Raw genomic sequence first — 14,044 nt, forward strand, 5'->3', positions numbered from 1 at the left:
GTCTTAACACTAGATTTTTTTAACTTACCCCCATTGATTGACATTTAAAATATTTATGTCCAGCTACTTGAAGAAACCAGTTTAGAGCCCATTTTTTTCCTAGTTAAAGGATACAAGTGAATTTATTTCTATATTTGATGTTACGAAGACTCTCTATGTACTTATGTTACGCACATAGCCATACTAAGGATGTAACTGCAACCTAGGAGCAAATAGTCACCCTAAGGAGGTGGCCAAGATCAAACAAGGCTAGTAGGAAAATAGTCCTCCAGGTCCAATTGTAGTCTTCATACCAGGAAGGTTAGAATTTCACATAGGAAAATGAAACTTTATTCCCTTCCCTCTCCCGGAAGAGAGTGGTAGTATTTAATTACATTGGAAATCTTAAGGGAAATGTGACTGAATCCTTTCTTTGAAATGCTCAGGGAAGTTATCTACCTCTTGAGACTCATCTGAGTTAAATACTTTTAAGTAAAATACTAGATCATTTTCTAAACTGCCTTAAAGAGAGAACTTGCTAATGTAGAAAGGATGCTATTGTCTAAGGATTGGAGTTCATTGTCTCAATTCAAGGAAAAATTGAAGGAAAGGATATAAGATAGGGTAAGAAGTTGAGAATATCACACACACACACACACACACTGGAATTTTACCCACTATGAATTTTATCACAGTTGGAGATATTTAAAGAGCATAATGGAAGAAGAAAGTATAGGAGTGAAAGTTTTATTGTTAAGAGCCAAACTAGCTAGAAGCAAAAGTGTCTTGTCTTCCCCTCCCCTACTCAATATCTCAAGCATAGTCCTGACCTTCCCAGGTTGGACGGTGTGATGATTATGGACTCCTGACAGTAACTTCATTGGATCCCTGACTTCAAAGTATATATGTGGATGCCTTAGAGCACAGACAGACTGGCTCTGATCCATGGGCTTCAGCCTCCTCCCTTGTGTACCAGCCCTGATCCTCTTGTTTTTCCCTATGCTGCCTACACAGTTCTAAATCTCCATATATTTTGGATAAATGTCCTCCAGAGTCATGTATTAAAGACCTGGTCCTCGGAGTAGTTCTATGGAAAGATCCTGTGGACCTTTAAGAGATGGGGCTTCGTAGAATGTTCTTTGGTCCTTGGGGCTGGTGCTCCTAATGGAAATGATGAGATCCCAGGGCCTGATCTGTTGCTTGGCTTCAGATGTGATCACCTGTCTGACATTCACTTCCGGGTCACACACTTCAGTCACTATAGATCCAATCCAGGAGGGCTAAACAGCCTTGGGCTTAAGCCTCCATAACTGAGGGGGAAAAGAAGCAATTCCTATTTTGTAAGTAGCCTGTGTCAGATATTTTGTTCTAATGACAAAGCTGATATGACAGATGGCTTACTGACCCCTGATCTTATTTTAGTGGAGATATTAGACTTGTTTTAGTGATAAAACAGTATTAGACCTAAAGTGTACCCCCATAGTTGGGGTGTAGCTAAAACTCACTCCATTGAATGAGTGGCAGAGGATTCAAGTATAGGACTGAGGGATCAGTAATGGCCAAATGACAACAACACAAGCTACAAGCTTTCCTATTCTCATCCACAGAGGCTGAAGCTGCCCAGAAGATTCTGGATAAGCTTTCAGACACTCTAAAGAATGACTGCAACAATCTTTAGCACCACCTAAACTTTACAAGGCAAGAGAAAGTAGAAAGCAGAAGTTTACTTTAAGAACTCTATTTGCAAGTTCCATTAGTAAGTCCTCCTCATGGCTCTTTCACACTCAGATATAACACTTAGAGTACCAGCCAAACCCACACAGGCAATCAGGCAGCCTCTATTTTAGAAGCAACATCTCCAGCAATCTTGTGAGTTCTGGAATCTTCAACATCTGCAAAGGAAACGGACAATTCAAGTCTTTATGGTTCTGTTGAAAGGAATCTGAAGACTACAGTCTTCTCCAGGGATGTGACATTAGGCCCAGGTGAATTGCTTTGGAAAATTTGCAACAGCAAGTGGCCTTCAACTCTATAAACAACCTCAACACCACTGGCTCCTCACTGTTTTTTCCTACCTTTCATACTGGGTCCCCCCCCCCCACTCCCCACCCCCCACCCCCACCCCGGTTCAAGCCAGATGGGCTAACACCTCTCAAGGGCCTTGTCTTAGTTTAATCCAGCATCCTAATGCTAACACACCTATCGCCTGAGTGAGATTGCTGGGATTTAAGGTAGTTTAATTCCACATTCTAAGCCCAGAGTGAAGGTTGTGTGGGGTGAGGTATGAGGTGATCATGGAAGGCTGACCTAATATAGACAAGTGTAGCAGAAAAGTTGCCCATGCTTTTTGACCAGTCCAAGGATTGCCTTTAATTTTTTGTGTATCTAGCTATAAGCCAGGTGCTGGTAGCTCATAACTGTAATCCTAGCTACTCAAAAGGCTGAGATCTGAGGATCTTGGTTCAAAACCAGGAAAATCCATAAGACTTTAATCTCCAGTTAACCATCAGAAAGCCAGAAGTAGAGCTGTGGCTCAAGCCTTGAGCAAAGAAAGCTCAGGGATAGCACCCAGGTCCTAAGTTTAAGCCCCAAGACCAGCACCAAAAAAATTTTAAACAAATAAAATAAAATAATCAGCCCCCCCCCACAATGCAATATTAATATCAAGCATGAAAGCAGAAGTAACCAAGATGTTGTAAATGAGATATGAATGAGGACCATGACTAAGGTAGAGCAATGTGACTTTATACATTTCTTTTTTTTTTTTTTTGTCGGTTGTGGGGCTTGAACTCTGGGCTTGGGTGCTGTCCCTGCACAACTGAGGTCAAGGCGAGTGCTCTAGCACTTGAGCCATAGCACCACTTCTGGTTTTCCAGTGGTTTATTAGAGATAAGAGTCTCATGGAGTTTCTTGCCTGGGCTGGCTTTGAACCACAATCCTCAGATCTCAGCCTCCTGAGTAGCTAGGATTATAGGCGTGAGCCACCAGCACCAGGCTTCTATGTGGTTTTAAGTGAGGTGGGCTAAGCATATGTAAGGTGTGCTAAAACAAACAACAAAGTTGTAGAACAATAAATTCAATATATGATCTCACTTAGGTCAGCTTTCTAGGAGGCTATAAAAGAGACTTGAAGAAAGACATTGTTTATTCTTTTGTTTGGGTTTATAATGAACATGTATTACATATAAGCATTAAACTTCTGGCACAAAAGAGCCTATTGTAGCCCAGGTTAAGAATTCTAGTTCAACAAGTACCCTGTGGTCTGTAGCCATACCTCGGAGTGAAGAGCCACCCAATAACAGGAGAATGGGTCCTGGGAGACTGACTGTTATTTTGTCCTCTTCAGTGGTTCCTGTGGCTGGAGACAGATGAGCAAGGTGGTGTTTGATGTCTAGAATAGTTTAATAATGGTGATGGAATCTTCAGAGCAGATGGTCTATGGAATGTCTTGCTCCTTCATGTCTATAGATCTATTTGTGCAGGACTGGGTGGTATAACATTTGTAAAAGTGGGACACATTCTCCAAGAATCGAGTCCATAGAAGAGTCTGCCCCTCTCAGACTTAGGACTTTGGTACTAGATAAAGACTGGGCTAAGACTGTCAGTCCTCTAGAACAAATCATGTGAAGCGAGGTAAGCCAAGCTCAGAGAAACAGTGCATGTTTCTCTTACATGCAGAAGCTAGATCTAAAATATACTGGGACATTCACACACAGTGAGACCAAAGGCAGATACTCTCTGGGAAGGAACACAAAAGGAGCAATGCCCATGCACTTCTGATCACATAAACTAGTATTTATTGAAATGAACTTCAGGAAATGGCAACAAGGGCCTTTTGCTTTCTTCCCTTTTGTCTTGTTCATTTATCTGTCTTTGGGAGGGTAAAGGGGACACAGATTAGTGGGATAAAGGGTGAACAAATGCAGCAGTGGGACTCACTAGACACTATATTGAAAATAAACTATATAATTTGTGGGTGGGGATGAGAGGGGAAAACTGGGAGTAAGGGAAGGGGAGGACATTGTCCAAAAAGTAATGTACTCATTATCCGACTTACATAACTGCAACCCTTCTATCACTTTATAATAACAATACGTTGAGAAAAAAGAACCTCTTAGTCCTAAGAGTCTCTTAGGACTAAATGATGGACAAGTTGTATCCATCCTTAAAATTCTTTGGGGCTGGAAGATTTGAGACTGGCTTTCAGTAAGGCTCACAGTAGGAGGGGTTGGGGACTTTTTACCTCGTTTGGCCCTTGGTGAGGCAGGGTAAGTCACTGAACACAGAGGTGAGTCAGAAGAGAGGCGATTATAGATTAATGCGCTGCAGTGGAAGTAGACCTGGAAATGGAAGAGGAGTCAAGTGGAAGCAAAGCACTCACCTTCAACTTAGGCCTCTTTCTTTGCTTTTTCACTCAGGGCTGATGTTCTATCACTTGAACTACTCCTCTAGTCTGGCTTTTTTGCTGATTAATTGGATGGAGATAGAGACTGCTGGACATTTCTTCCTGGGTTAACTTCAGACCATGATCCTCATATCTCAGCTTCTTGAGTAGCTAAGAGTACAGGTGTAAGCACCCAGCCCTGGTGACTATGGATCACTTACTAGGGTAGCAAGTCCCCAAGCCTTTGACACAAAGGCAAAGGTCTTCACATCAAACCTCTGGTAGTGATCACGATGGGCCATCAAGGATGCAATGGGATGGAAGGGGGTTTGATAGTTGTCCAGGTTATATTCACAGCTGGCAATCAGACATAGGGAGAAGAACAGTCATATATATTTTCCCAAATGTGACATGTGACAGCTTCACAATGAGGAACATATTTGCCTTCTACAGCTACCTTTGCTTTTATTATATATCTTTCTACTCCCATCTGTCCAATAATACCCATGAAATCAAGTTGTACATGTAGTATTAACACATTTGTTTGCCAATTGAATTCAAAAGATATGAAGTTGTATGTGTATCACTTCAGAAGACTGGCTTATTTCTGCTAATATGAATGCCTATATTATATTGTACTGCCTGGGATACTCGTATATATATGTCATATATTATATATGGTGATTTAACCATGGTATATAGTGCCACCATGCACATAATATATATTAGTATCACTATAAGTGATAGAAGAAGAGGAATACATCCTTATGACTGTTTTACATGCTAGCAGGGGTGATGCTACAAAATATAGTATGTTAGGCAGTAAGTACCAAAGTATGAAGAGTTAGACCAGGGTAAGGGATCATGAGTCAAGGTATGTTTGAGCAAGTCTTCCAGGAGGTGAAGGAATGAGCTGTGTGAATGATCTGGAGACAGGAGAGTACCTGGAGGCTAGGAGCTTAGCAACCCTTTTCCACATGGGTCAAGAAAGCCGAGGTACAGCTGGGAAAGTGGCTCAGTGGTAGAGTGCTTGTCTAGCATGCATGAAGCCCCAGCTGTGATTCCTCAGTACCACATACACAGAAAAAGCCAGACGTGGCGCAGTTGCTCAAGTGGTAAAGCACTAGCCTTGAGCAAAAGAAGCTCAGGGACAGTGCCCTGACTCTGAGTTCAAGCCCCAAGACTGGCAAAAAATTAAGAAAAAAGAAAAGAAAGCCAAGGTACAGTTCTGTGCCTGTACAAACCCCTGGAGAGAGCACCACAGAGCCAAGAGGACCAACACTATGTCCAAGTGCTGGTATAGTTACAACCCCATGGCACTGTAATTTTTAGAATCAAGTGGAAATTTTAAGCTCAGCTCTACCACAAGGCCTCGCTTTTAGCTAGGCAGTTAAGTAGTTCAGTTTGGGTTTTTTCATGAAGATGGCTAGAGCCTTCTTCCTAGGGGGGTAAGGCTCAGTTGGATGTGGAATATATAACTCTGTGCCTGCTAGATGGCAGGTGTTCAGTAAATAGATAAGGCCAGAAGTCCCTTTGTCTCCTGATAGAGACAGAGTAGAAGAGCCAGACTTAAGCCTATTCCTGTTAAGATTCTACCACAACAGGAAAACAGTGTGGACCACTTGATTAGATCACAGGGCCAGTGACTAACAAGAGCAGATGAAGGGCTTGTATGGCTTAAACCTTCTCTAAGTCCCAAGAGGGTTTATTCTCTCATCACCAGCCAAGTTTTGATGGATTCACTGAGCAACCCTCTAGCGTGGGAGTACCTACCCATCCACCACAATGCAGCACTTGAGGAGAGAGGCTGGATCCTCTTTAGATGTTGCCTAGCAGTCATCCAAGACCAGCTTTATGTTGGGGTCCGCCCTACTGAGAATTTTGACTTCCAGGTAGATTAGTTGGCGGAGGTACTTCACCATGGGGTACTCCTTCCTCCTATAAGCTTGTCAGTAGAACTCGTCTGAAATAGATCAGAGAACTCTCCTGGATCTGAGTAGGTACTAGTTGCAACATTCATTTTGGGGGGAAACCCCCAAAGGATTTAACCAAATACCTTTTGGTGGGTTGTGGGCCTTGAACTCAGGGCCTGGATACAGTCCCTGAGCTTTTTCCGCTCAACGCTAGTGCTCTATCACTTTGAACCACAGCTCCACTTCCAGTTTTCTGTTGGTTGATTAGTAGATAAGCATCTCATGGACTTTTCTGTCCCAGCTGGCTTCCTCAGATCTCAGCCTCCTGAGTGGCTAGGATTACAAGTGTCAGCCACCAGGGCTCAGATCAAATATCTTTTAAATTGCAACCTCATACCTGGGTAAGTTTGAAGAATCAACACAAGTGGACTTGGCTTCACAAAGGCCAGTAGAGCAGGCAGGTTGAGGACATGGGCATTCAGCATTATGTTGTCTCTTTTGTAATAGCACTTCACTGTCATTCTGTAACAAGAGGAGAGTGATAAAAAATTTTGTGTTGGGCTGGGAATGTGGCTTAGTGGTAGAGCGTTTGCCTATAGCATGCATGAAGCCCTGGGTTCAATTCCTCAGTATTACATAAACAGAAAAAGGTAGAAGTGGTTCTGTGGATCAAGTGGTAGAGGGCCAGACTTGAGCAAAAGAAGCTTAGGGACCATTGCCCAGCCCCTGAGTTCAAGCCCCAGCACTGGCTAAAAAATTTTTTGCCAGGTGCCAGTGGCTCACACCTGTATTCTTAGCTACTCAGGAGGCTGAGATCTGAGGATTGTGGTTCAAAGCCAGCCCAGGCAGGGAAGTCTGTGAGACTCATTTCCAATTAACCACCAAAAAACTAGAAGTGGTGCTGTGGCTCAAGTGGCAGAGTGCTAGCCTTGAGCTGATGAGCTGAAGAATTCAAGGCCCATGACCAACAAAAAAGGATTTTGTGTCAACAAATTCTTTAAATCTAAACTAGGTTGTTTTTTTTTCAGTAGCAATTGTATCACACCTGAATTTGCTGTCTCTGCATATTTTGCTTGGAGAGCATGTATTTCATTTTTGTAGATGACTATCATTTTTAAACTGAAAAAAGAAATGTTGAAGCAAAGTAGGTTACACCTAGTTAATTCATAGGGCAATCTTGAGCTTCTTACCAACTGGTAGTACCTACCTTAAGTCTGGTTCCACATCCATTCAGGGGTATGTAAAATTGTACAGCTCCCAAGACTCAACTTTCAACATGGGCTGGCAGCATGAATTTCCCATCCTTAGAATATTCAAGTTGAGAGCTGGTTTTGTTTGATGGCTGTAGACTTCAAAGCCCATCAACCCATCCTGGGGACACAATAACCCTGCAATTAGAGAGCAAGGACAAGCAATTTGTCTACCTTGGGAGAGTTGCCAACCTTCAAGTATTTGGAGTTGGAGCAACTAATTTTAGCTAGAGGTACTAGAAATTGCCTGAATTTTTTCTTTTTGTTTGGAAATAGCCTGATAAGCAGCATGAGCAACAGGGAACAACAGTTAAGTCTCTGCGTACAGCCCGAAGGTGGAAGAGAAGGGATTATAGAGACAAGAACTACAGAGGGTTAAGAGCCATTGAGAAAGTTCTGCTGAGGGGCTGGTTTAAGAATCAGATGTGGCCAACGTGAAATTCATTTTGGATGTAAGGGTTAGGGTTGCTCAACTGGTGATATCTATGCGAAATATTACAAGATCCAAAATAGCTCTGAAACCTAATACTTAGGTCCTAAGCATTTTGGTAAGGAATGATTAAGTTCCTAAGCATTTTGATAAGAAATGATTAATCTGTATTCTCAAAGCCCAAGTTGTTTGAGGAGATAATTGTGTGTGTGTGTGTGTGTGTGTGTGTGTGTGTGTGTGTGTGTGTGTGTGTGTGTGTCTACTGGTATGGAGCAGGGCCTGAGCACTGCCCCTGAGCTTTTCTTTTTTTTTTTTGCTCAAAGCTGGAACACTAACACTTGAACCACAGCTCCACCTTTGGCTTTTGGCTCATTAATTGGAGATGATAGTCTCGTGGACTTTCCTACCCAGTCTGGATCAAACTGCAATCTCACATCTCAGGCTCCTGAGTAGCTGGGATTACTGGTGAGCTATCAATGCCTGGCAGAGAAACTAATTTTCAATTTGGTTTGACCTGGTGTAGACCAGAGGTGTAAACAGAAACACGAAGGCCAAAGGCCGAGGCTGGGCTAGAACAGTCTTCCATATTCTTTTGGGGTGATCTATATGAATTGGGAGGAACATCTTTTAAGTTTTTCTGCTACTCTAATGAGAATTGAGGCATCTTGCCTGCATAGGAGGCTCAAATCTCTAAGCCAATATATCCAGGTAAATTTAAAATGACAATTATAGTAACACCTTGCCTGCACAAATGTTCAATAAAATACTTTGGTCCTCATGCTAGCAGTTAGACTAAAGTTTCTGACTGTAGTCTACAAACAGTGATTAGAATCTGAACTTCTATACATTTTCCCATAAGCTCAAGAGCAAAGGGGGTTGGGAGACCGAGTAATAGAAAAATTTTAAAATAAAATGACTTTACCTATAGAAATCGGCGACTCATACTCATACTCGGGGTCAAGGACCATGGATACCATATCCCATTGGAAATAAAAGGTCAGCCTAGTGAAGAACAACTGATTGAATAGGCATTTTTCCGAGAACTGAAATGAGAGAAGAATGTCAATTAGCAGCTGCAGCCAGTCTGGAGCCCAGAGCTGTGGCAGGAAACAGGAAGGAAGTCCACTGGATATTTTCAGGGCACACTTCAGACTTATCTAGTTTCCCCCTAAGCCCAAACAAGAGACCCTATCTCTTCCCTAGATCAGGATGCTTCCCTAGACAGGAAATGTATTGCTTTAAACTCATGCTCTCGAGTACCCAGCCCTTTATGCTCTTTGTACTGCTAGGCACTAAAGCTTGAATGAACAGATCAAATTCCAAAGAAGAGTGGGATATCCTGCCAAACCAAGTAGAACTCCAAGGGAGACTACAGATGTTACAAAATGCCATTGTAAAACACACTCTGACATATTATTCTCTGCTGTCCCTGGCATCAGTCAAAGCGGTTCTCAATTGAGAACAGTATGGGATCCTTTTGTTTGGTCTACTAAAACTAGGACAGCCTGATCCAATCAATTCATTCGATGGCTGACAAGCAGCTTGTATTTGTCAAGTGAAATGGAAAAATAAATTAGAAATTTTCCATTGTAGAAGTTAAAAAAAAAGACTCTGGCATTGCAGAGAACTTGACTTAAATGTAAGTGATCAAGGGAGGTCTTAAAGCTTTAAGTCCGTTGCACTTGTAAGAGTTCATTGTCAGGTCAACATCAGCTGTAGTAGGTAATTGGTAAGAGACTATCTCACATTGGACTTTTATAGGAGTGCAGCGTTTGATAATGGAACACACCTTGGTTTTGAGGAGAGTTTTGCTGCATTTGTTGCTTCTCTGTTGATCTTGTTATCATGAAGTTGATTCAGAGGGGTATTCCTATTTTCAATGTTCAGAGACCTTAACTTCCTTGGAAATTCTGGTATGGTGATAGTCGTGTGTATGGCATTACAAGCCATAGGAGGCTCTGGAAGGAAGAATGATAGAACGCCCATTACCAGCCTTGTTTAAGCCCCCAAAATATTGTTTCCCACTGCTGAAGTTAGAGTTTCCTGGGATCTCTCTCTCTCTCTGTCTCTCTCTCTCTGTCTCTCTCTCTCTCTCTCTCTCTCATACACACACACACACACACACACACACACACACACACACACACACACAGCTTTTGATAAGAAGATGATCTTCTGAGCAGGAGTCACAAAACTACACTTCTACCGTGTAGAAGTGACTGTTGCCTTGCTTGTAGGAACAGTATTTTTGAAGCTATCCGTTTACTTGACTCTCTAACCAATAAGAACCAATAGGCCAAGCATATGCTCAATCACTGGGAATCATTTTGATGCAATGGAAATGCAGGCATTTGGGCCAATCATTATCATGCTACATTCCCAGTCTTGTCCTCCAGTCTTGTCTATGAGTTTAAGGCTCGTCACTGATCATTTCTAAAGGAGATGAGCAAGAGCTGGTCTGCCATGACTATTACACACTATCAGTGGTCAGAATGTTTATAGGACTCCACATTCTTGATTCTACTCAGTGAGAGACAGAGTTGCTCTTATTTAAGTGGCTGAAATTTGAGTACTTTGTGTTGAGGTTTGCCAAGAGTTCATTCACACATCACTTAACAAAGCTGTGGTCTAAGAAATGTATCATTAGACAGATTTACTATTGTGTAGTTACTATGCTTACATAAATCATAGTATCACTTACTATATACCTATTGTACATGATTATTATTATATACATGTACATGACTATATGAGCTCTACGTGCTGGCATTGTAGTTTTGTTTTGACCAGGATCATTACAAGCACTATGGTGTTACTATGGTAACAAGATACTAGACAATTATCTAATGGGATTACTCATATGGTCTGCCATGACCTAAGCTTTGTTATGTAGCCCAGGTCTGTACTTTATAGTGTTCCACTGGAAATCAAAAAGACAAGACAGGAAGTGGCGCTGTGGCTCAAGTGGTAGAGCGCTAGCCTTGAGCTGAAGAGCTCAGGGACAGCGCCCAGGCCCAGAGTTCAAGCCCCACGACCGACAACAAACAAACAAACAAAAAGACAAGACAATGCAATCCAAACATAGTATATTGATTCATAAGACTTTTTTTTTAATATAAAGTACAGAAGCATTCATTTATAGTTGTCCATTGACAACATAAACCATATTAGACTACAGACTATATCATGGTCATGGTATATACAATAAATGTGAGGATTGAAATTTTATTTTAACTTGTAATCCTGGAGCTCTACTTTATTTCCTCTGCTGTAGCCAGAAAGAAAGAAAGACTAAAGAAAAAATAACAACCCTGCTTCACTTACAGATATGAAGTCCTCCAGGCAGGCCATGCATTCTGAAGGCATATGAGATTCTTCCAGTCACGTGAATGGACAAAAGAGCTGATGTATGGCATCCTTCAGTGTTGCAGCGGTATGGCTGTCCTGGATGGAGCTGATCGTGGGGCCTTTACTCAGATTGTTCAGATATACCTACTAAGTAGCGGCCATGATTCTGGGCACAGCCATCTTGGATGCAAGATTCTTCATCCTTTTTGTGATTGTTAGAAAGTTAACTAATTTAGCCCTGGATCCATATATCTATAGCATTAAAAATATATATACTTTAAAAAGATTATTATTTTGAGGGCATTAGGGAAAAGGCCATACACAATTTTGGCTATCCATGGGTTTGTAATTAGCAGACCCTTAGCCTAAAGAATTCAATTCTAGGGCTAGGAAGGTGGCTCAGTGGTAGAGTGCTTGCCTTGCATGCCTGAGGCCCTGGGTTTGCTTCCTCAGCACCACATAAGCAGAAAATGCTGGAAGTGGTGCTATGGCTCAAGTGGTAAAGTACTAGCCTTGAACTGAAGAGCTGAGGGACAGCGCCCAGGCCCAGAGTTCAGGCCCCACGACCAACAAAAAAATAAAGAAATAAAAATAAAAAAGAATTCATTCTAAATCCTTTGAAGTAGAGGAGGCCCATTTTAAAAAGTGAATATCCTTTTATTATTTATTATATTTGGTGATGGTCCTGGCACTTGAACTCAGAGCTGTTTTTTTTTTTTCCTCAAAGTCAGCACTCTACTCTTCAGTCACACAGTTCCAACTTTTTGCCAGTTGATTGGAGATAAGAATCTCTCAGGTTTTTCTGCCTCTGGTGGTTTTAAACCTTGATCCTCAGATCTTCCCCTGCCACATAGCTAAGACTATAGGCATGAGCTACCAATCCCCAGCCTCCAAGTGATTCTTTGAACACTAAAGTTTGAAAACCATTACAGGTTGTTTGTCTTACTCTTAACTATCCTGCTTGGGCAATACTGTTGCTTGGCAACAGAAACCCTTATTGCTTAGCAACAGAAACCCTTATTGCTTAGTTACTATTTGCTTTCTAACACCTGATTTTAGGCTAGAGGTTTTTCAGTTGTTAACACCAGAATAGCCAGCCGTCCATCTCACATCGGGGGAGGGGAGGATTTCACATACAAATAGCTCAGATGAGAGCTTTTGCTTGGGGTTATTTTCCAAAAGACAAATGGAAGCTTAGAAAGGTTAGGCAACTTGCTTGAGACCACACCTTTAAAGTATTTTCCAGGGCTCAAGGGCTGCACAACTCAGTCTGAGAGGCACCTGTCAACACTGGCTACTCAGGAGGCTGAGATCTGAGGATCAAATTCAAAGCCACCCAGGCAGGAAAGGCTATGAGACTCTTATCTCCAATAAACCACTAGAAAACCAGAAGTGGTGCTGTGGCTCAAGTGGTAGAGCATTCACCTTGAGCTGAAGAGCTGAGGGGCAGCACCCAGGCCCAGAGTTCAAGCCCCACAACCAACAACAACAAAAAAAGTCTCGGAGTTTCTTGCCCAGGTGATTTTGAACCTCGATTCTCAGGTCTCAGCCTTCTGAGTAGCTAGGATTACAGGTGTGAGCCACCGGCACCTGGCTTGTCGTCCATTTCTAAGACACATCAAGTAGTTCACTTTGGGACCATAAGACACTGATCATAAGGCCCAGGCTCTGAGACTTACAGTCCGAGCTTCCCAGGGGAGGCTGACTAAGACAATTCCTAGAAAAGACACTCTTGGTGGCATCATGCAAGTTGGGGGACCCCCAAAGCAACAGAGAAAGTAAATGCCTATTGCTCCAAATTTTGACATCTCCATGTACACAGAAAACTAGGAATGCCCTGAACCTACAAGCTTTCTACTAATTAGGGCCAAGATAAGCTAGAACATGTTACCTACCTACCACGGATACATGCCATTTGTCCGTGCTAACACTGCTTGGGAATCCACTGTCATTCTATCTTCACTGCAAGTGATATAGCCTGAAAAACAAAAACAAAAACAAAAAAGTATTTGGGATCCTGTAGGTACAGGATTCCTACTCTTCCTCACCAGCAATCATATGGAATGCTGCTGCTTGAGAGTGGTCATGATACCCCAGGCACTAAATTGGTAAGACAGCTAGTACAATGCAACATGCTGAGAAATATGGTAGTATACAATATACTGGGAATTACGGTATCAGTTAACTGTATCAAGACAGTATCCATGAACCAGCCTGAGCTTTCTGGAGCTCAGTTTCTGGTTAACAAGCAAGCCTATCGCACCCAGATCAGAGCCTTGAAATAGGGCTGATGGAGATGAGAATGATAGGTCTGAAGAACTGAGGAACCAAAGCTTTCTCTGCAGGTTTTCCAAATTGAAAAAATGAATTTAATCCTAAATCCTAGGTCAGAGTGTGTGTGTGTGTGTGTGTGTGTGTGTGTGTGTGGGTGTGTGTATATGCTGGTCCTAGGACTTGAATTTCGAGTCTGGCCTTGAGCTTTTTGCCACCGCATCACTTCTGGCTTTTTGATGGTTAATTAGAGATTAAGAGTCTTATGAGCCTTCCTGCCCTGGCTGGCTTTGAACTGTGATTCTCAGATCTCAGCTTCCTGAGTAGCTAGGATTACAAGTATAAACTACGGGCACCCAGTTAGGGCACATTTTATTATGACCAAATTCTGCCACAATCTGCCTTTCTAGAAGTTCTAGCTCAGAGTAAAGTCTTAAGAGAAATTTATTCTTTGAGGCAAAAGATATAT

General features: G+C 42.2%; 1 protein-coding gene across 1 annotated transcript; it reads right to left on the bottom strand.

Annotated features, from left to right (window-relative positions):
* Window positions 1-1,806: 1,806 nt before the first annotated feature.
* Zp2 (zona pellucida glycoprotein 2) lies at window positions 1,807-11,307 on the bottom strand. The gene is given in 16 exon segments (XM_042689810.1): window positions 1,807-1,871; window positions 3,254-3,337; window positions 4,223-4,319; window positions 4,585-4,720; window positions 6,137-6,326; window positions 6,674-6,798; window positions 7,322-7,355; window positions 7,358-7,381; window positions 7,480-7,536; window positions 7,539-7,696; window positions 8,908-8,999; window positions 9,746-9,771; window positions 9,774-9,912; window positions 10,096-10,159; window positions 10,161-10,186; window positions 11,281-11,307. Coding segments are annotated over 16 exon segments (1,344 nt in total).
* Between the last annotated feature and the right edge of the window lie 2,737 nt (window positions 11,308-14,044).

This window comes from Dipodomys spectabilis, unplaced genomic scaffold (genome assembly GCF_019054845.1).
Source record: "Dipodomys spectabilis isolate Male_0828 unplaced genomic scaffold, ASM1905484v1 ptg000127l, whole genome shotgun sequence".
Classification (NCBI taxonomy): domain Eukaryota; kingdom Metazoa; phylum Chordata; class Mammalia; order Rodentia; family Heteromyidae; genus Dipodomys; species Dipodomys spectabilis.